Source organism: Hippopotamus amphibius, chromosome 4, assembly GCF_030028045.1.
Source record: "Hippopotamus amphibius kiboko isolate mHipAmp2 chromosome 4, mHipAmp2.hap2, whole genome shotgun sequence".
Classification (NCBI taxonomy): domain Eukaryota; kingdom Metazoa; phylum Chordata; class Mammalia; order Artiodactyla; family Hippopotamidae; genus Hippopotamus; species Hippopotamus amphibius.
The window spans coordinates 50,730,863-50,754,428 of record NC_080189.1 but is presented as its reverse complement, the minus strand read 5'-3'; the positions used below and the strand labels follow the sequence as shown (position 1 = coordinate 50,754,428).

The window sequence follows — 23,566 nt, the reverse complement described above, 5'->3', positions numbered from 1 at the left end:
CGTTTATTGACACCTGAGTGACAGTAAATCCCTCAGCTCCATGGCAGGAGATACCCTGAGTGGAGCAGACCAGGTGGGCCCGGGAAAGTTCCAGGCACCATGAGGACCCTGCCACGCAGGCCCCTACAGGGAGAGATGGGAAGGATGTGCTGCTATTTTGGATGTGTTGGCTCTAAGCTTAACATTTATATGTTCAATATGCACTTACACTGATTGATGGTAACGTTTTGGGCTTGCTCTAGGAAAGCATGGTTTTGATAGTGATTTCTGATTGGAAACTGACTGAGCTGGAACCAGTGAATAATATTAAACAATATCCCATAAGCCAGGCCTCCACCTGGTATCCTGTGATGCTGGACTTTGAAGGGAAGTGACAAGACAAGACTCTTTCCCAAACCCTAAAACTCAGTTTGTTCTTCCTTCCTCCTTTCCTCCCTGCCTGTGTGACATGATGTAATAGTAGTGAAAACTGGATATGGGATATATGAGAATTCTCTACTGTCTGTGAACAATTTTTCTGTACATTTAAAACTGTTCTAAAATAAACAATGTTTCTTAAAACAAATAATGAATTATATGCATTCACACATAAAGATTTCTAAAAGATTGTGCAATAAATAAACCAAGGTACAAAACAGTATTTACAGTGTGTTCCCATTTGCTTTAAAAATTATATATTCATGTATATAAACACCCAGATGTATACACATATGTGCCATTTATGTATATAATATAAAAAATATATAAAAGTCCTAGATAGGCTGACAAGAAACTGGAAGTCCAGTAGGAGAGGGACTTCATTTTCATGGTGTTCTCATCTGATTTGAATTTCTCTTTCTTTAACCACATACATATTTTTATAATAATGAAAAGAATCTTATTTTTCAAAGGTAGATAAGTATTAGGATGTCATTATGTTAACAGCGTCAGTACACGTTGAACTCATGGTTAACGCTTTCAGATTCATGTTTCTGACTTACTTTCACTTTCAAGTGCTACATGTCTCTTTTCGTAAAGCAGTCCCCTTGAGATGACCTCTTCCCTTCTTCCCTTCCTCCCTTCCTTCTCTTCTACTGGTTTTAATTTTTCATTTTAAATGTTAAATATACACAAAGTAGAGAGAATAATATAATGAACCCTTATGTACCTAAGGGTTCAAGAGTTAACACGTTATTAATTCATGACCAAGCTGTTGCCCCACCCCACCCATTTCCTCCTGCTACCACATAGTGAATTATCTGAAACAAATTTTAGGCATAGTGTAATTTCATCTGTAAATATTTTAGTATGCATTTCTAACAAATGACCCTTCCTAGAAACAAACCACATTATCACACCTTAAATAATTAACATTAATTCCTTCATATCATCAAATATTCAGTCACGGTTCAAGTCTCCCTGATTATGCTGAAAAAAATGTGTATATTTGGTTGTTCTGAGCATGATCCAAATAAGAGCTACACATTGCATTTGGTTAATACATTGCTTAAAACCTCTTGTTCTGCCCATCCTCCCCCCGTGCAAGTTATTTGTTGAAGAAACTGCATCTTTTGACCCATAGATGTTTTCACGTTCTGGATTTTGCTGATGGTGTCCTTGTGGTATAGTTTAACACCAGTTGGCAATTATTTCTTGTTGTAAAAGATGAGTTTTTTCCACTGAACGTTTCCTAGTGTATTATGAAATACAAAAAGGTAACTCTCGTTAATTCTGGACACTGTGTAAAGAAACTTATAACATCGTGAATTATTATAAGTCATGTAAAAGGCAGGCCTAGTCAAATCACATCCACAGTTATTTATCCTGAAGTAACAAAAGCTTTCTTAAAAGTCATCATTCAATATTGCCAGAGCACGGCATTTAAACCACTCCAAACTACAAAGTGACAAGTAACATCCCTTGTAGTATGTCTTTTAGGTTATTTATCATAACTATTATTAGGAAAAAAAGGAAGTTTACTTGATACATTCCTTCTGCCTTTCAAGCATGTTATTTGTAAAGAATGTAGTGTGTGTGTGAAAGGGGCTAAATTTTAGTTTTGATATTGTTATGCAGGAGTCCTGGGTAGAACCCTGGTGAATAAGACATTGGTAAAATGTCAGTGCTTCACACCAAGCCAGGGCTCAGTACGCTTTAGTTGAATGAATGAGTCTCCAGTTCAATTACATAAACATATAAAATGGGTATATACTTTGGAATAAAAAAAAGTCCTTGGGAAGTGAGCACAAAATGAAACAAGTTTTCATTTTTGTGATAGAAAATTCTCATCAAGGCTATGAAAAACTAATACTCACTAACACCTAGAGATTCTTTGTTTATTAGCTTTTGTCTGTACTCATCTTTTTGTAATATGAATATTTTTACAGTTTGCACATAGTTATGTTTACTGTACTGTAAAGATTAAAGCTGTGGTGGAAGTTTTAAAAAATAGACCTATCAAGATGGCTAAAATAAAAAATAGTGATAATACCATTAGAAACTGTGATAGGTATGTAGTGACATATCATTGTGGTGTTACTTTGCATTTCCCTATCGGCTAATAACATTGAACATCTTCTCATGTGCTTGTTTGCCATCTCTGTGTCCTCCTTAGTGAAATGCCTCTTCATGTGTTTGGCCTATTTTCTAATTGAATTCTTTGGTTTTTTTAAAAATGTTGACTTTTGAGAGTTCTTTGCATATTCTAGCTACAAATCCTTTGAGGGATGAGTGATTTACGAATATTTTCTTCCAGCCTGTAATTTGTCTTTTCAAACAGGAGGTACAGAGCAAAGGTTTTTTGTTTCAATGAGGTCTCATTTAGCCCTTTTTCCTCACGTGGATTATTATCCTTTTGGTGTCAAGTCCAAGAACTCTTTGTCTAATCGTAGGTTGCAAAGATTTTCTCCTATACTTTTTTCTAAAAGTTTTGTGGTTTTATGTTTCCATTTAAATCTGTGATCCATTTGAGTTAATTTTTATATAAGGGGCAAGGCTCAGGTCAAGGTTCATCTTTTTGGCCTGTGGATGTCCAGTTGGTCCAGAACCACTTGTTAAAAAGGCTAGCCCTCCTCCATTGAATTGTTTTTACACCCTTGTCTAAATTCAGTTTGGCGTATTTGCATAAGTCTGTTACTGGATTTTCTATTCTGTCCCATTGATCTGTGCCCTTCCACCCCGTACCACGCTATCCTGATTGCTGTAGCTGTATAGTAAGCCTTAACATCAGGAGGAAGGATTCCTCCCACTTTATTCTCTTTCAAAATTACTTTGACTATTCTAGGGTCTTTCCATTTCCATGTAAATTTTAGGGTAAGTGCTCTATATCTTCAGAAAATCTTGCTGGGAATTTTGTAGGAATTGCATTAAACCTGTAGATCAATTTGGGGAGAATTTATCCCTTTACTGTGTTGAATATTGCAATACATGAACACAGTATAGAATATACTCTCACAAATATATACAAAGAAGTATATACTTCTTTAATTTCTTTCAGCAGCATCTTATAATTTTCAGCATATAGAACCTGTACATCCTCGGTTTTTGAATCTTCTTTATAATCAGTTGGTTAATCCTCAGACATTTCATGAGCACTTCCTAATGAGTGCCAATACTGTGCTTGGTGCTGGAAATATAAAAATGAAATACAAGGCCTTTGAGAGGCTAGCGGGACAGTTTCAGAAGAGCATGTTGTTTGAACTGATGTTTTAGCTAATAGCAAAGACAATAAGTTTCCCCTCCAAAATAATGCACACTTATGTGAAATTAGAAATATTGTGAAATTGGAGATTTATTATTTATTGCTAAAAGAGCTACCAGATAGAACATGTTTGAGAGCACAGGCTTTGGAGCAAGGCAGACCAGAGTTCGAAACCCAGCTCAGCCTGTTGGCCATTTGACTCTGGGCCAGTTGTTTAAGCTTAAGAAGCCTTATTTTTCTTATCTGTAAAATGAGGTGATAGTATTACTGACCTCTTAGGATTGTTGTAAAGATTAAAGGAAAACATGTATAAAACACTGCAGCGCCTGGCACATGCCTTCTTCAGTACAGTTATTTTTATTGTGGATTTATTCTCATATATCAGGGCTAAGTAAAAAAAAACGAGGTAGATGGGTAAATGGATGAAGGTTGAACCTGGGGTGGGGGTTGGGGAGGGAAAGGGGTACATTGAAATTAAAGAGTGATTATTGTAAGACAACACAAGAATTAGATTTTCAAAGAGGGCAGCGGCCTCTTTTTCTTCAGAAGCTTGTTTTCACATAGAGAACAGTAGGAATCAGTTAGCTTAAATTTTTAATTCTGCTCTGCCTGACTTCTTCCTTCATACTAGGTATAATCATTAGGCCCGAGAAGTCATTAAAGTGTTTAATAAGGTTATTAAATTGACTAACTGCTGCTGCTGAAGCAATTTTCATAGGAAATCCATATGATTCTAGGTATGGAACCTGGAGCTGTCCTCTGTGGCTGACAGGCTGTCAACATTCCTTTGAAGGATGGCAGGCAGCATCATGAGGGATGTGTCTAATTAAGAGATTGTAGGTGAACCTTGGCTTCCTGGGTGTGCTATTCGTAGCTGGAAGTATCGTGAAACTTCACTAATTCCTACTAATTGCAGAGTGGGGGAGGGGAGGCCCATCTGAATTGTAGAATATTTTAAAATAAATGTACTTTTATTACCTTCAAGTACATATTTTAAAACCAACTAGGCAAACAAATTGTTAGCTTGTGCAGGTCTTAGGGGACTCAAGTTATTGGAGCTCTCAGAATGGTTTTCAATTATTTCTATGTAAATAGGTGCTTCTGGAGTTCTTTAGGGTGCTCGAAAAGAGTTGATTCTCATAGATCTTAAACATTGCTCTTGTAGCCATGTGCTGTTAATTGGCACACCCTTAAAGGAAGGGGTTTGTTAAATTAAGATAAACTTTAGACCAGCCGCTAAATAACTTATCATTAATTCATGGAGTCCAAGAACCCAAGTGGATGAGGTTTTTATTTCAGTTGAAGTTTGATCTCATCTTTCTTTCCCTGAAGGCAGTTCCTTTATTCCTGCAGGCATTCATGTATTCATTAAATGATATTAATGGACTCTATTGTGTGCCAGGCCCTCACGTCATACTGGACAGCCTAAGCTACCCTAAAGGAGCTTAGCATCTAGTGGAGGAGGCCTGCAGGTAATTCCGGTGCAGTAAGGCATGGTGAAGAGGGAGGACGCCCACGGTCTGCCCAGGGGCAGTAGGGGCTCAGAGAAGAGTCAGATTAATCAGAATGGGTGCATCTGAGGATTTCCAGAGGAATTCCAGAAGGATTTCTAGAGACTGAGTTGAATTTTGAAAATGGATTGGAGTTAGCAGAATGTAAAAGAAAGAACCAGTTGATGACGACAAAGGAGAAAGTGTAGACTGGGGTGAGGATGGCAGTGCAGGCGTGTTCAAAGGCACGCAGGTGTGAAATGGCGTGCTGTGTATGGGGACCTAAGCTTCGCCTTTGGAGATAAGGAGAGTGAAAATCGTGAAAGGCTATATTGTGCTAAGTACAGAGTTTGAACTTGATCTTGAAGGTTATGGGACAGGTTTTGTCGGATTTTCAGCAGGAAAATGACGTCATCATATGTGTGCTTTGGAACCATTCTTGCTTCAGTGTGGGGGATGAATTACGGGCCCAGAGATCAATTAACAGCCCTTGTATTCATGTTGGGCAAGCAGTCCTTGGGTCAGAGCCCTCACAGAGGGAACAGAGTCATGGGTGGATCAAAGGAGGGTGAATCTGGAGGTCTTGGTCAGTGAGCCAGAGAGAGAAGTCTAGGGACGCTGGGGTTGCTGGGGATGAGATGAGGAGAAGGAGGATATGGGAAGGGTGTGGCCTCTGTGTGCTCATGGGATTTCCCAGTGAGTGGTCTAGGCAGGAGGCTGAATGTGTGGGGAGATGCCTGGACCGGGGTGGAGAGAGAATCATCACTCGTGCTGAGCACTTGAAGCCATATGTTTGGATGAGGTCACTCTGGAATCCTAACGGTGTGAAGAACAGCAGCCTGGGATGGCTCTCAGGACAACAGCAACGTTGAAGGGAAGGAGAAGGAAGAAAGTGTGCCATTTAGCACTTCAACCAAGTTAAAGATTTTCAGGATTGAAAAAGTATTTGCAGCCTTAGCCCCACAGTTAATTTCGAGTGTGCATTTAAAGTACATTGCTGTGTTCTTAGGAGATTTTTTTTTCCAGCATGGCTTTACAGTATGTTTTCAACATATCCTTCCCTCCATAAAGATTAGACATAATGAGTAATAATAATGGTAGAATCCAAAAGTTCCCATCCATCGAGGTGAGGAAAGCAGATTCTTCACTGTGATTTGTGATAATGATATCTCTTCCTTTTACAGATATTAGGAGGGACCTGCTCTGAGCAACTTCTGTGAAATATTTAGGTCACTCTGCCTTTCACTGAAAAAAATTACAGTGTTAAAGTGTTTGCTACTAGGTTCTTAAATTAATAAATTTCTACTTTAAAAAGTATGCATCTGGGTTAGCTTTTCTGAATTAGTTATTGCCAAGGCCTGTAGGAAGACCTCCATGCTTTGGGTTTGTAAGCATTTTCTTTTCTGTGTAATAATACTTGACATCCATGTGGCACGTAATGAAAAATTTCCGGATGCTCTCACAGGTATTTCATAATTTGATCCTCCTAACGAACAGCAGAGATAGGTGTGACAGGCATCATTCCTATTTTCCTAATGTAGAAACAGAGGCTCAGTGAATAAGTTCATAATTTAGGAAGTAAGCAAACCAGAATTTACCCCTGGTCTTGTGACCATAATTGCAGCGGTCTTTCCATGAAAAGGGACGTGTTACTCAAAGTTGAGATGTTAGCAGCTGGGCAATAGCGAACACATGGGGGGAAAGTCCTGGTTTTTTTGAGAACTGTTTGTCATTACTACCATCTTCAGTTAATAATATGTTGAGTGGTCAGGAGGTCTGTGATGCTGGAGTACTGTGGGTTTTATAATTTTCGTTCAGAAACCTTTTTTTTAAATGACAGTTTTTTTTAAATTAATTAATTTATTTATTGGCTGTGTTGGGTCTTTGTTGCTGCGCGTGGGCTTTCTCTAGTTGTGGCGAGCAGGGGCTGCTCTTCATTGTGGTGTGTGGGCTCCTCATTGCGGTGGCTTCTCTTGTTGGGGAGCACAGGCTCTAGGCACATGGGCTTCAGTAGTTGCGGCACACGGGCTCAGTAGTTGTGGCTTGTAGGCTCTAGAGCACAGGGTCAGTAGTTGTGGCACAGGGGCTTAGCTGCTCCGAGGCATGTGGGATCTCCCTGGACCGGGGCTCAAACCCGTGTCCCCTGCATTGGCAGGCAGATGCTTAACCACTGCGCCACCAGGGAAGTCCCTAAATGACAGGTTAGTAGAAAACTGACAAATGCTTTTCTTGGTCTTTTCATTTTTGTTTACCCTGGGTAAAGGCCCACTATTCAGTAACAAGTGCATGCCTTCTACAGTTAGTGTGGAACATTGAGCTGTTGGAAATATTTAATTTCCCCTGTGGGATAATCAAGAGCTTCTGCGTCTCCAGTGGAAAAGTGGAGCTGCCAGCACCGTGTGAGGGAGCATGGCTTACATGTGACCTGATGATTAGTAGCTTTCTCCCTTAGTCTGGCTTAATGGGGGCAGGATAACCTTGTCACCCTTTGTCAACATTCTGCCTTGCCCTGAGTGTGTGGTGGGGGCACTTGGAGGGTTAGATGTGGTCAATCCTGGATTCTGGTCTTCTATTCCTAGCCTATTTGTCCTTCTGTTCATTGATTCATCGATGATTGATTCATTCCTTCCAGGAACTATGGATGTGTGAAAAGCACTCCGGGAAAATGAGTTACACACACACACACACAGACACACACACCCTCAGGTGAATTGTGTACTAAGGGCAGGGGGCCTGGGTTCTGCTTCATTTCTGCCTCTGGGCAGGATCCACTTGACCCTGACCGAATCACACTGTATGTAAGAGGGGCTCTTATTAACATTTGTTTTTGTAGCCCCTCTTATAATTAGGAATGTGCTTTTAAGAAATAATGGCCGAAACGTTTAGAACATTGCTACCTTGTTATCTGGTTTTACTGTCTGTCTGCCTTCTTTTGGGGCCAGTAACTCGTCACCCCTGTATATATACTGAGGGGAAGCAGTGGGGCAGAAGTCGCCGCTGCAAGAACAAAGTATTACTTTAGAAGGTGAGACCTGACAGGTGGCAGAAGCGATTTAAGGGGATGTGGACTATTTTTCTCCTTTTCTCTTAATCATCTGCCCTGAAAATTCTCATTTTATTATCTGCATGACAGAACGGAGGTGCTCTGTCCAGAAAATTCCATAATCTTTCTTCTTCTGCTTCTCTAGAGCGTTGAAGGCCTGCTTTTCAGATGTGCCAAAGCAAAGCAGTAAGAAATGCCCAAAATTTCAGCCTTGAAGTCTTTTTTTCCCCAAAGCAAAAAGTTAAAGTATTTAAAGTGAAATTCAATTAGCAAATTTATAATCACCAAATGAATAAATGACACTTTTAAAGTTTATTGTGCCAAACATAACACTTTTTTTGTTGTACGTTTTCATATTTTACAATTAAGCTGATTTAGTGAAGAGCACTTTTTATTTATTTGTTTTTTCTGGCCGCACTTCGGGCATGTGGGATCTTCTTACGCCGACCAGGGATCGAACCCGTGCCCCCTGCATTGCAAGTGCGGAGTCTTAACCACTGGACCTCGAGGGAAGTGCCCTGAAGAGCACTTTTTTAAAAAAAGTATCGTATTTTAAATTTTACCCCGTATTTCCTGTTCTTATTATCTTTAAAAAGGAACAAAATGATCACTTTGTATTTTTTTTAACTTCTCTTTTACCTATGACATGAGGTTGTTATGGGGATGAAATGATTTGCTATATGGAAAAGTATATTTTAAAAAGAGAGAAGTGTGTCACAGGTGCCCATCCTGCGATTGCTGGGTCGGTGGCGCTTGTTCTCAGGAGGCCAGGCTGCACACACACACATTTTCAGCTCTCCTGGCTTGCTCTTCGCGTGACCTTTGCCTCTCTTTCTTATTTGTGTTCTAGCAAGTGATTTATAAGGCAGGGCCTATAGTTTTAATTCAGAGAAATGAAGAAAGTAAGAAATGACCGCTTTTAAAACTTGATAAAAATGTGAACCTAATTTTCATGTTTCAAAATTAAAAATCGGTTTTAGAGTATCTGTTCTTACTATCTTTACACGACCTGTAGAACTATCCAAAAGTGCACCCAGCTCGGTTTTGCCTTATTGTAAAAATTCCATTTGTGGTAACAGCGTTTTTTGGACTTCCTGTGGTGCTTGATTCATTAACTTCTTGTTTTTTAAAGAGTCACAATCACATTGGTTACAGCTCACTTCAGTTTTGTTCTAGTACAGTCATGTCTCTCAGCCCTTCCTAGCCGTGCTTGCAATTCTCAATCATATTTCTTTGTGATGCCTTTACAGGAATTTGTAAGTGTCTGGGTTCGAGATCCTAGGATTCAGAAGGAGGACTTCTGGCATTCTTATATTGACTATGAGATATGTATTCATGTAAGTATGCCCTCAATAGTCCATAGAAGTCACAGTAATTTTTAGGTAGCATACGTTTGATGGAGTACTATAATATACTTATAATTGAAATTTATGAAAATTTTTCTAATTCAAAGAACTGAACTTGAATGATTACAACTAATGCTTGTCTCTTAAATGAAGTAATACGGTGGTTCCTAACGTTGAAAAATTAACTTATTTGAATTCCTTATTGTACCTTTGTTAATATTAATATTTTAATGTTTATTGCCTTCATGTATGAAGATGTGGATACATCTAAAATTCACAAAGAGTTTTTATAGCTCATTAATGGTATTTCTTTATGATCTGTTCTAGCATATTTCTGGAGACTATATTGCCTGATAAATCTTAAGTTTTGAGGGGAGGTAGAGTTCTCTGTAAAAGAGATGTGCAGTGTTTTATGTGTAGAACAGGAAAGTAGGAAATGAATATATGCAATTATTTTGCCTTAGTCTTCTGAGTAATGAAGATAAGTAAATAACTACAAATGATTTACTTTATGGAGATAATACTGTATCATAATCTCTTGAAGAGTGCTGTGTGGTATGTGGCCTCCTCTCACTATCTTGAATAAGGGTCAGCTAATCTTTCTCTGTAAAGGGCCAGGTAGTAAGTATCTTTGGCTTTGTGGGCCCTACAGACGCTCAGAACCACTCAGTTCTGCTGTTGTAGGGTGAAAGTAGCCATAAACAATACATAAATGAATGAATGTAATTGTGTTCTAATAAAAATTTGTGAAAACAAGTGACAGCTAGCTTTGCCCCACAGGTGTATATAGTGTACTGGCCCTTGATCATGAAGAGAGTCACTTTTGTTTGATTGAGTCCAGACTTCTCTTGACAGCATAGAAGTGGGCTCAAATTTTATCTGTGACTGTATAGAACAGGTGAGATAAAATTTAGTCATCCTTTGATCTTCACATTGTTAATAGCTAAATTGGTATATTGGGTACCCAGATACCACCCACAAAACTTCTCTTTTTTCTTTCTTCTCTTTTTTCTTTCAAAGTTCTCCAACTTAGAAAATAAAGTAAAAACTCAGAAGTGCTTTTTTGATGATTGTGTTGAAGGCCATTGCCAGGGTATGCCTGTATTTTGGTTTTGTTTTGGTGTTACTCATGAGGTCACACCAGATATGCATTCTGTGTGAAAAATTTTAATACAAGTGTGTACGACTAAGCATTTGAAAAATGAAATGAAATTCTTTAGTTGCCTTTTGAGTTCCTAAAAAATTTGCAGGTCCTTATGACACACTTTATAATAGGCGTGAGATTTAACTATCCTCAGGGGGTTAATGAAAGCATAGATCCTTCTCTTCTACATAAATAACATGATGTGAATTCAGAAATGTCCATCTAAAGCCAGAAATAATGGGTTCCACCAAATATTATTTGGTGGCAGCTCTGCTGTTTCTCTGAGATGCTAATAAATGGACAATGAGTAAATGTTTTGGCTTGATAGATAGCAGAAACAAGTAACTGAGATTTAGAGGAACTTAATAAATTAGTGATCTCAGTGTAGGTTGATCCTGAAGAGGCTTCCACCTGTTGTTGTACGACTAGGAATGGGTGGGGAGACTGGAGAGTTCTAGTTAGCCTCGCTTAGATGCGGGACCCATAGAGCTTTGCAGGTAGAGAAGCTGGTGTTTAACCCATTTAAATTAGCCTCAAGGGAAATGATATCAGGTCACTCTGAAGTCATAGCACTTATTTGGAATTTTAAACTAGTAGACTGTCGAGGTGGGTAGTCCTTCATATATACTCCCCTGAGCTTGAACTGCAAGTGAAGGACTTAAAGATAGACTTATGTCTGGTGCGGGCATCAGATAGATCTCCAGTTGTTGCCATGCACAGTGACTGAGCAGAGAAATGAAAGGGAGTTGAACTGGACCCCACCTGTGCTCAAGGCTCAGGAGGCCCTGCAGCGGCCTGGTCCTCTCTGGGGAGAGAGCAATGAGAGGATACCCACCGAGGCCTCATTAGGGCACGAATTCTGGTGTAAATGGCCTACTACCTGAGTCCCCAAGGGCCACACTGGAGGGAGGCCCTGGTGTGCTTTGAAATCCACGCACACAATGTTGTTATTGTGCCACAAACTCTGTTCAGTGCGTTTTGCTGCTGTATCGTTCATGATGGGATTTAGGCCAGTAACTACTTTGGGGGCAAGTCTCTTAACCTCTCTGCATCCTGAGGTTCTTTGAATTTTAGAAAGTTCAGGAATCCCGGGAGCCATGCCATACGTTTCATGGGAATGGTTAGGAATGAATGCACACCATCACTGACACTGTCCGAGGCAAACAGCTGCTGGGTGCTTACTAAGTGGTGGATTAATAGCAGTTTTTGAAATAATATAAATCTTGGGGGCAAAAAAATTTCTCCTTTGGCAGTGTAAAGATTTTGAAATATAATTTTGAAATTAATAGGCAGAATAGAGATCTTCTTACAAAACCAATAGACAAATAAGCCAGTCTCTTGTTTTACACAAAGGAGAAACACACTTATTTACCAGCCTTGTGTTTACCCAAAGGAGAAGCATGAGTGTTTTGCTTTGGTGAAGACTCTGAGGGTGGCTTCTGCTAAGTCCGCCTTAAGGTAACTGGAAGGAAACCAATGTCTTGCAACTAATAATAACATTTAAGAGATAACATTTGCCATGTGCATATTATCAATCCTGACAACCACCCTATGAAATAGGGATGTACTACTTCATCCCTATTTTACCATTTAGGGAATGGTAAAGTTTAAGTGACTTGCCGTATAGCAGAGCCAGGACTGGAATTTGGGTCCTCCACACACATACTTGTCCTGTGCACCACATGCCTCTTTTCACTCGATCGCACTCCCTCGCACATCTAGTAGAGAAGGGAAATGTTGATCTCTTGTTTAAAAGTGATTTCGGGATTCCCGGTGATTTGTGTAATCTGTGGCGATGGCCATATTAAGGACACAACAGCTTCTGCGGTGCCATGTCAAGGACCAAGAGAAGGTGTCTCTAATCCCCAAAGGCTTCTCCATGGATGATGGACGGGATTAAATGCACTGGATGACCCTGGGCTCTTATTGGTCATTTATGCTTCAGGATTTGTTTAATGTTTGTGATTTGTCTCTGAAAAGAGTGCTAATAGGTGAGCGAGCTACTTCAGGACTCAGGGAAGGGCAGGGTCATACCTTGCCCCAGGACAGCACTGCTCATTTCTGTCACCCCAGCTGTCTTCATGGACGCTGTGTTGGTGGGTTATGTGCAAGATTTGTGTCTGGCATAAATGCAAATGTATTTTTGGCTTTTAAAATTCTACTTGAGATGAATATTGGGGCATATAGTGAGTTATATTAATAGATAAAAAGCATTTTTTCCTCAAGTGAGGCTTATGTTTTTTGTTTTCTTTAAACAGACCAATAGCATGTGTTTTACAATGAAAACATCCTGTGTACGAAGAAGATATAGAGAATTTGTGTGGCTGAGGCAGAGACTCCAAAGTAATGCATTACTGGTGTAAGTGATTTAAAGAATATATTGAGGAGACTTTATTAGTATATTCAATATTTAAAAATTTGACACACCACTATATATAAAATAGATGAACAACTGTATAGCACAGGGAACTGTATTCAATATCTTATAAAAACCTATAATGGAAAAGAATCTGAAAAAGTGTATTTATATGTGTGTGTGTGTGTGTATGTGTGTGTATAACAAACTGAATCACTTTGCTATACAACTGAAACTAACACAATATTGTAAATCAACTATACATCAATTAAAAAATTGACATGTATTAAGATATATAAAATATGAAGGATTTTGTTGGCTTTCTTCTTGATTGTAATATATAGCTTTAGTTAGTTTTTTGGCTACTGCATCTGAGTTCAAAATTTATTACTTGAATTATACCAATTTGTATGAGTATTGACTATGAATGAAAGGCCTCAAAAATGTTTAAAAATGTTTTTTCTTTAAGTTAGTTGATTTTCTTATACCCTTATTATATAATGTAACCATAGAATACATATATATAAAACTATATAATAGTTGTGTGATAATTATCGTGCATAATTTGCTTTTATTTTGAAGGATTCCTGTAACTAAACCACCTTGATTTGATGATTAAAAAAATTTTTTTTTCTTTCTTGTAAGACAACTACCAGAACTTCCATCTAAAAACCTATTTTTCAACATGAACAATCGCCAGCATGTAGATCAGCGCCGTCAGGGTTTGGAGGATTTCCTCAGAAAGTAAGTGTGCAGAAACTCTTGTGGCCAGACAAGAGGTGTGAACACAGTGCTTTAAAAGAGTTGCGTGATCAAGTCGGGGAAAATGTTCCAGTTTCTGAAATGCTAATGGTCTGCTCTGCAGGGACGCTCAGTAGTTCATTTCCTATATTAGAGCGCCACCTTGTGGCTCACGTCACACAGTGCATATTCAGGACCAAACCCTCCAGACAGGAAACAATGAACTAATTGAGTCAGATAATAAATATATACTCCCTTAAGCTATAAAGCAGAGCCAGATTGCTGGGGAGTTTAGCTGACAAAAGTAAAATCTGCCAGGAAACAAATGTGCCTTATTAAAAAGGCACTTCTTAGAAACTCTCTTTATTTATGTTTAGGATCGACAGACCAAAATCAGCTCTACAGTGGGCTGCTAATACCCTTCTGAGCTCCTCTAAATGAATAGCTTAGCACTACTCTTTAGAGGGAATGTTTATAAGGGAGTATTTATTGGCGTTTGAATAGCCTCAGCGGGTTATTAACTCTGGAGTAATTGGAGATGGTTGGTGCTGCAGTGAAAGTGACTTGAATTCACACTGCTATAATTCCTCTTTTTTTTCCACTCTGCAATGCTGGAATACCCATCCCACAGGACAACACACTGGTTTGCACACAGACTCTGAGGCCAGACTGCCTGGGTTCAATTCTGCTTCTGCTCCTTATTAGCTGGGGACTTGGGCAAGTCTTCTACCTTCTCTATGCCTGTGTTTGCCTATCTATTAAGTGGAGTAATAATAGTATCTACTTCATAAGGTTGTTGAGAGGATTAAATGAGTTAATGAATGTAAAGCACTCACAACAGACTGACATATAATGTGTGGTATCCAAATATCGGCCATTATTTTAATGCACTTAGACATGAAATAGCTTTGAGCTAATTTTTCTATCTTCTTGTTTTATAGATAAGGAAATAGGCTGAGTCCAGTGACTACTAGCTAGTGATAGGGCCCAGTCTCCTGAACTGTCTTTTTCTACTAGCTTCAGGATCTGAAGTCATCTCCTTTTGAGTTTCTTACATGGTACCTTCAAGCTAGCCTGAAATAATATACTGCTCTCTCCCCATGCCCATGTGGCTCCCTTATAAAGGGCTTGGGTATTAAGTATCCACATGAATATTAATATGTATTTCTATTAGATTTATACCATGCTTTTCCTTTGAAGTGGTCATGGAGACATATAGAAACATCCAAGATTATAAATTGAGGGAGGGCTGGAAAAGGAAAAGAAGGCAGAGGAATAAAAATGACAAGAGACCAGAAGAATCGATTAACCGAGCCAAGTCCTCAATAAACCTCACGGTGATGTTCTCTGGGGTGTCATGGGCATGACAGAACAAAGAATCGGTCAAGTTTTTTCTGCCCTTTCCCTATGGGGATAGCTCCAATTTTAATTGTCTGTATGAGACCCAGGTGACCGATGGCCTCTCCCTTAAGATGTGGTTCCCACAGCCAAGTTTGCAGAGTGGCCTGTCGCTCCAGATGCTGCTCGGGGAAGCTGCAGATGGGCCATCACCAGTGAGGCCTGGACAGAGCTCGTCAAATCCTGCAGTCCCCATAAGCATTGGGGAGCTGCGTGCTTTCTGCAGAGATTCTCTATTTGAGATCAGAGAACAGCCTGTGTCTCCGTATTTCTGTTGCTGGTTAAGTGCAGGGCATGTGTTTTTCAACCAGGAATTCACTTCATTGTTTTGAACTTGACCTTACCTTGCACAATTGATCAGCCAGAATCATGCCAGCGTGAGAGTCATTGGGCTGCAGAGGAGTTGTGCTTAGTTACTCCAGGTTGTTTTTGCACGCTGTGACCTTCGGCAGTTTGCTGGTGGAATTGGATGCAGAGTTCATGATGAAGAGTGTCCTGGGTCAGGGGCTCTAGGAACTATGCTCGAGGTTCTAGGTCTCCTGTGAATCTTGGCTCCTAATTGTTTTCTGGCTCTGAAACCTTGGAAAAGTCACTTCATTCCTGTGAGGCTTGGTTTGCTGGAAAGAGTATGATAACGTAACACACGCATCGCCGACATCATGGGTAGTTGTGTCTTTCAGAGGAAGGCTTGGAAAGGACTCTGCAAACCTATTTACTAAGTGACTGCCTTGGACCAGGCTGGGTACTGAGCATATAAGACTGTACAAGTTGGACACATAGCCTTGTCCTCTTGAAGCATCCATTCTAGTGAAGAAGCAGCTACATACACATCAGGGATGGCGAGACTCCTTAAACTTCCGTCTGGATTATCACCCAGCACTCAAATCATGGAACAGACACCAAGTTCTCTTGGGACGTCATTTGCTCTGTTATGGTCTGTGAACGCGCGTCTCCAGGCTGATGAGTTTCATATTAAAAACGAAAGCTGGTGCTTCTATTCGGATGCCCTAAATACGGACGGAAATGCTCTAAATGCTGTAGCCCCTCCGATTCTCCCCACCCTCTTTTCTGTGCCCCTCAGATGCTGATGCATAGTCCTCCTGTGCCCTGTCTGGTTTGTGTAGAAATAGCAATCTTGCATGTCTTTGCCCTTGGTGCACCCCCTCTATCCTCCCTAGCCTAAGCCCACTTTGGGAAACTGGATGCAACATGCGGCTCAGCCATCTGTGTCCTGACCCCACCTTGATGTCCTCTGAGGCCCCATTGGTTACCCATTGAGTAGGTCCATCGTCAGTAGCCTGTACCTTGTTTGTAGAGCACTTTTGGAACTTGAGAGAGAAACACCGCAGCATTAAACTGTGAAATATGCCTGTGTTGTAGATTTTTAGCATGTACTTTTAAAACTTGGTTTTTGTGTAAGTTTTGAAGTTATGGACCAAGAGCACTATATATATTCAGACCCTTTGAAACCAAAATGCTGCTGTCTCTGTGCATAGGTGTGTGTCTATAATATAATTATATTTTTTTCCATTTTAAGGTCATTTGTGAAGTAATGCATATTTAATAGCAAAGTACATATCCAGGCCAATATTCATAGAGGAATTAGAAAGTTGGTTCTTTGCCAAGGTACCAAATAAGAGGAATTTATACTGTTTTATTGAACACTGGCTATGTTTAGCTTTTTACATGTTTTATCTCAATACTTACAACACTATTAGGAGTCAGGTTTCATCTCAGTTTTATAGACAAAGAAATTATAAGAAAGTTAGAGACATTATATTAAACCCAGGAACTGGCAGGTTAATAATTAAATTCTTAAATGCTAGCTAAATTTGGTATGATTGTGAGATTTTTGAAATGTATTCATTTTTCCTCAATCTTGGCTATAGTCTCCTTTTTGGGTCCCCCCCCCACCCCGGCTAATTTTAAACTGTAAGTCACTTTTACTAATAGTTATGAAAAAAAGAAGTTATAGACTAAATTATAAACTCTGTTGGTAAGTCTCCGACTATGAAATTGACATTCCTACTAATTCTTTGTATTTGATTGCTATCACAGATGGAAGCCAGCTTTCCTTCTTTACCGAATCCATCCCATTAATACAACTACATGTACCTTACAATGCAGACTTTTGTATTACAGTTTTGTATTTCTTAAAAATATAAGGAATTTTAAAAAGTTGTTTAATAAAAAGATACCATGGAAACACTACAGCTAGTTTCATACACACTCACACACACACACACACAATTTTTATGTCTTTGTGTTCAATAGAGGGCACCACAGCACAGATCATGAGTGTCTTCAATGAAGATTTGTAGGTTTTATTTTTTTCTCATGGTAAGAGGTAAACAGGCTGAATTAATTTTTTTTCCTATATCAAGCTGCTTCCACACTCTATACAGATGTGTATATATATTATTATATTAGGTTCAGTAGACTCAGGGCATCCTTCATTAGGATTACATGGTGTTACATAGCTATATATATTCTCAGCTGAACCAATACATAATACACCTAATAAAATCATGTTGAGGAAAACCAGATTTTCAACTGTTTAATTCAAGGAAAAACAGGTTTTGCTTTGTTTAGTTTAAAGTTGTTATGGAGAAAGGAATAACTTTTGACTTGTGAATATCTTTTAAGAAATTTCTTTAAAATTCTAGAGGCTATTTTTTTTCTTTTTATAGCAGCTTGAAAATTGTATACGTTTATTTTTATGGAGGCTTATAAAGACGACATTTTATTGACTGTTTTACAAAGTACTCTTTATATTAAGTTTGAAGTTGATTTTCTGCTATTAGATTTGTTGGTGGAAAATGTGACACAAGTATGACTGAGGTAAAAATAAGATTTAATATTATGATGGCAGTCACAACACTCTCTGATATATAGTAAACTGGATATTATTACTTAAAAGTGAACTAATTATGCTCATTGAACCAGATGGGAAAACACTCTAAAATTTTGCATTTTAAATTTTGGGATGAAATACTTGACTGAAAATAAAAATTCTAAGTACAGTAAAAAAGCATTTTTGCTTATTTAAAACGCATACCCATGGAGTATGGTGGCATAAATTTAGCCAACCAGACAGAGGGAACTCAGACAACCTAAACTGTGCCTGGTAGGTGTTTTGGAACTCAGGGCCTGTGTGGGTGTCCAGATGTCCCTCCCCAGCCACATCCTCCTCCCAATTCAGAATTGTGAGCTGGGTGTGCCGGGCTCCCTCTGGCTGTTCAGCTGTGTGTCCTCCAGATGGCAGTATTAAGCAGAAAAGAAAACACTGGGAAATAATGAGTCTAATGTGCAGTAAAATTGGAAATTGAATTATAGCTCAAGAAAAAGGACAGTAGCCTTGAGGTCCCGATCAACCTGGACTCTGATCACTTTTGTTTGCTGTACCCATGTGTTAGGTTACTAGCCAGTTAATAACAGTGTGTGACCAGTTCAAGGCTCAGTAGAATTGCTTTAGACATGAAATAAAGCTAAAATGAATTTGTGTCCAATATCATTGGCATTAGTGCTCACTACTTTTGTGGTGTAATGCCTCGAACCATCTAAAATCAATTTTAAAGATTACCCATTATTTTATAAAGAAAATAAAACACATTTCCAACAGAAACAAAGCAGTAAGTATAATTCTATGAACAGTTACTTGTAACATCGCTGGCAGGAAACCACTGACAAAAGGACACAGGAAACACTCTGTTCAGACTTCACAGTGAATGCAAGTTAATATTAATGGGTCGTTGCTATATAGATCTTCTCTTGATTTGAAGCACTTAAAACAAGAATGGTAAACATTTATAAAGGTAGAAAATAAATCTCCAAGAGTAGTAGAAGGGATTTACTACTTTACTCCTTGTAGTTGGTAAATTAATCTTTATCATGTGATATGGTCCTCTTCTGAGGGAACCCAGGGCAGAGGACATAGAGGGAGTGGAAATATTTAGCTGCTTTGCTTGAGACTTTGCCTTTTAAAAAAGCACAAAGGTTTTACTTTTCCTCTTAGTAGGTCTGTAAAGGATATTTCTCAAACTACATTTGTAAGCATATTTGAAGCAAAGAGGACAGCTAGATTTTGGTTTTGATACTGTGCAAATTTTAGATGCTTGCCTTCTTGAAAAAAATAATTCTCTTTTATTTGGAAGAGAAGGAAATATTCCAATGACCTTGGATTTTAACTAAATTGATATGAATGGCCAAAAGAGATTTACTTATCTAATTACTTCTTTTAAAAAATGCAGAATATAAGGTAGGTTTTGTTTGGTCTGAAATACATGCTCTATTTTTCATAGATCTCTATATGAAAAATCCCATATTGGACAGAATTATACTTGGGTTTTGGTGTTTCAGTTTTGTCCCTGTATCTGGTCTTAGTGTCTGTGTTATATCATTATTGAACTATTAACAGAATAAATTATCACAAATCAAAATCTTTGCTAAGAAGAGAAAATCAGTTTTTATTTAAATATAAGGATGTTCTTTGACATGCATTTCAGAAAAAGACACATTCACTGATGATACGGATTTGAACATGTGTAGATTTTGCTGCAGGGCAGTTTTTCATTCTCCATGTAGTTCTGATATACCAGCTCAAATCTGTACTCTTTGTAATCTTTGATCTTGCATGTGGGAAGGCTAGTACGTACTTATTACAAAATTATCATACTTTAATTACATATATGGTAAAATTGGCTGGGAGCAATTTTATTTAGACTCATTTTAAAATAGATATGCAGTGCTGCTGAAGATTTTGGAGAAAGTTCTAGTCAATCTTAAGTATTCAAGAAAAGCTACCTCTCAACTGAGCCCTTGTGAACATGTATATAAGCATCCTTATAAAGTTTGAAAATGTAAGACGTGCTGAGAAATATATTGACTTTTTAATATAGTTTTTAATAGTCGTTGAAAGTTTTGATGTTTCATGACAGCCTAGCCAATAAAGATCACTGAATTGACATGCTGGGTGGCAGTAAATTTTTTAAAAGCAGAATAAATTTCTATGACTATCTAAGCAAAGTATTTCCATAATTAACCCACATGGCCATAACAGATGGTTAAATTGAAGAAATGTCCTTGAAGTTATTCTTTTAACAGATGTTCTTAACTATTAGCTTTGTGTTTTTACTCACCTAAATTTCCAAATAATTGAATAAAAGTTAACATATGCTTTCATCCCTTTAATAGGCAGAGTCTGTAATTGATGCCAAGTTTGCCATTGTAGAGAAATTACCTCAGTGGTACATTTCTAATGTTTTCTCTCTCTCATCCTATAACTGTCCATCCCCGTCCACTGCTCATGTCTCCTTTTTTCTTTTACGTAGGGTACTACAAAATGCACTTCTGCTTTCAGACAGCAGCCTTCACCTCTTCTTGCAAAGCCATCTGAATTCAGAAGACATCGAGGCATGTGTTTCTGGGCAGACTAAGTACTCTGTAGAAGAAGCAATTCACAAGTTTGCCTTGATGAACAGACGCTTCCCTGAAGAAGAAGAAGGAAAAAAAGAAAATGATATAGATTATGATTCAGAAAGGTATTTCCTTGCATTTGATTTACTGTACACGTATTTATATAACACATCGTGCACATATACGTGTGTATAGATATATACATACACTCTACTTTTTTGTTGATGTAATACTAAGATAATGAAAAAATTAATTGACTGAGATTTTATTGAGCTGTGACAGCTCATCATAGTAGTCTTCACACACACCTCCACGCTGAATTAATGAATGCAGTAGAAATTCAATTATCTGCATTCTGATTATGTGACTTTCATTTAGTCAGACTTGAATTATTCGCGTTTAAATTATCTAGCTAAAAAAATATCCAACTGCACTCCAAATGGCTAATTAAAAGTCCAAATTTCCTGTCTCTCTTTGTGACTGGAGATAATTAAAGTTCTCCTCTGTTACTCAGGCTTTGAGTGTGTTGTGAAAACCAATTTCCTCTTTTTATTATTTTCCCCCTCTTTTCTTTTCCAGTTCATCCTCTGGGTTTGGACATAGTAGTGATGACAGCAGTTCACATGGATGTAAAACGAGCACAGCTCCGCAGGAATCCTGAAAAATAATTCTAATGCTACCATTTTCGGAATAGCAAATTGTGTCCAGTCATAGAGAAGAAAGCTTGCTAATAATATATTCTTACCTAATGCTCACTGTCATATTAAGTATTTAAATTCGTAAAGATGTTGTGTTGTTTATTAGCGGTATTTTAATGTTGTCTTATTTTGTTTAAGCTCCTGTAAAAAGCTAAAAGCCTGTGAGTACAGTACTCTCCTTGATAGGTGCACGCTATTGGTAAAACAAGATCTTGCCCTCAAATGAAATAATTTATATGTTTAAAAAAACCTAGTTGGCTTTACTGAATTTTAAAAGATAGGTAAATAGGTGGCATTTGAAATCCAGATGGAGCATTCCTTCTTGTATTACTGGGGCAGTGTTAGCATAAACACAGCAGGTATGGTCTTAATCACTATGAAGACTGAATGGCACAGACCAGAATGCCTCTCTCAGATAGGCCCCTGGAATTTTGTGGGTACCTCCTCTGCACTGGGAAAACACTTAGCTTTGGGGTGGTTGATTGAAATATTTTCAGAGTGTTTAACCTTTCCAGTATTCTCTTTCACACTTAGATGCAAAATGTATCTTATGAATAGAGACACATTAAAATAATGTTTACATCTTAGAAAAAAAGCCCAGCAATAGCGCAAGTCATTTTGCTTATATTTGCAATATATACGTTCAGAAATACATTTTCATTGTCCAAAATCAGCTTTAGCACATGGTTTCTGGAAACAAACCATTTGTTTTCATTATCTGTGTGTGATTAGAATTATAGGTTCATGATTTATTTTCTGACTTAATGTGCAATTTCTTATCACTAGATAACTTTCAGTGTCCGTGATGGTTGCTTGTTACTCATCTTTAAGTTCAAAGTAGAATCTTATAAACATTAATAAATTTTGGCAATAAATATTCCCATAATTTAGAAAAGGATATGAACTTGCTAATTTCAGAATTAATTATTCATTTTTAAAAAGTCCTTTCTTTTAAGGCATCTGCCTGAGCATTGGTATAATCTAATAAAATGCCTTTTTTTTTTTAAAGTGGCCCAAAGAGAAAATGTTTCAGACAAACTACATTGAACTTCAAATTTGAGATGAGGCAGCATTTTCTTGAGATAATTGTTCAAGTTTCTTCCCTGTTGAATGGTACAAGATCTCTCTGAAATTAACAGGAAGATATTTCTACATAACTGGGATAACTTGTTGCTTTAATTAAATGCCACCTCACCTCATTTTAACTAGGCGTTTAAAAGTATTATTTAAAAAGTCTTTGAAATGCTTGTAACTAAGAACCAACAGAAAAAATTAAATTTAGCATATGAATGATTTCCTTAATTTCACCTTTTTGTTTTTTGTTTCGTCTAAAACATTGAACTTTTTGTAAATATTTTGAGTAAGGTATCTTGGATCTTGTTACTTTGTCATCTAAGACTCATTATTTTAATACAGGGGAAAAAAAGATTTAGCAGTTTCTTTTTATCTTGCTAACACGTAAAGTTTGCCATCCAGTCATCTGAGTATGATTCCCCAGCTCCTCGGCAATATGTGTTGACGTTGTTTCTGTTTTACAGCAGTTTTGAAAAGCATATAACGTGCCACCAATTGTCATGTAATTTTTAGATGATGTAACTATAACCATCAAAATTGATATTAAGTAATGCCTAATACTGTGATATGTAAACTTCATGAGATCATAATTTTCACATTAAACATGAAGAAATCAACTTCAGTTTGTTGAATCGCTTATTTTATACAAGAGACTATTTCTTCTGACTTAGATCTAAATTGTGTTTCTGAATTATCAGTAATTTTTAAGGAATAATTTTGGTTGAAATTTGGTTTCATATTCACTGTAGTTGTGTACATTTAAGGAGTTTAGCCTTGGTTTGGTTGTTTTGATATCTAAGCACTGACTTCTTACAACTGATTTCCTGCAGCTGAGATATTTAAATGAACTTCAGCCCCCAGTGGCTTTCATGCTTTGTTCAAGTCTCTTATGTTTCTCCAGCATGTTTTTATAAAGCTTTCTTTAGAAAAAGAAAACAATTACTTAAATAACTAAATAGAATAGACGTTTATTTAAAACTGTTTTAAATGTAACACATTAAAAGAATTCTAATCCTGGATGCTTTATGATTTACATACAGTAAAACTGTATTTCCTTGGCTGATCCTGAAAGGGCATACTATTCACCTACAAAGCTAGTTTATGTGTTCTGTTTGAGAACTGGTTTTATATATAACCCAGAGGTGTCAACAATGAAAGTCAACAACCTGTTACTTAGGGCTT

At 37.8% G+C, this 23,566-nt stretch overlaps 1 protein-coding gene across 2 annotated transcripts in view; it reads left to right on the top strand.

Moving 5' to 3' along the window:
- The window catches only part of SNX10 (sorting nexin 10), a 68,471-nt gene extending 45,492 nt beyond the window's left edge, over positions 1 to 22,979 (top strand). Inside the window, exons 3-7 of one of the 2 annotated variants that reach the window (XM_057732032.1) lie at positions 9,463 to 9,549; positions 12,961 to 13,061; positions 13,704 to 13,802; positions 20,528 to 20,737; positions 21,192 to 22,979. In XM_057732032.1, coding sequence (XP_057588015.1) covers positions 9,463 to 9,549; positions 12,961 to 13,061; positions 13,704 to 13,802; positions 20,528 to 20,737; positions 21,192 to 21,273 — 579 coding nt within the window. In that variant the 3' untranslated portion in view covers positions 21,274 to 22,979. Of the gene's footprint in view, positions 1 to 9,462; positions 9,550 to 12,102; positions 12,161 to 12,960; positions 13,062 to 13,703; positions 13,803 to 20,527; positions 20,738 to 21,191 lie in introns of those variants that run through there. The other variant, XM_057732033.1, reaches the window with a different exon arrangement.
- Positions 22,980 to 23,566: the final 587 nt, after the last annotated feature.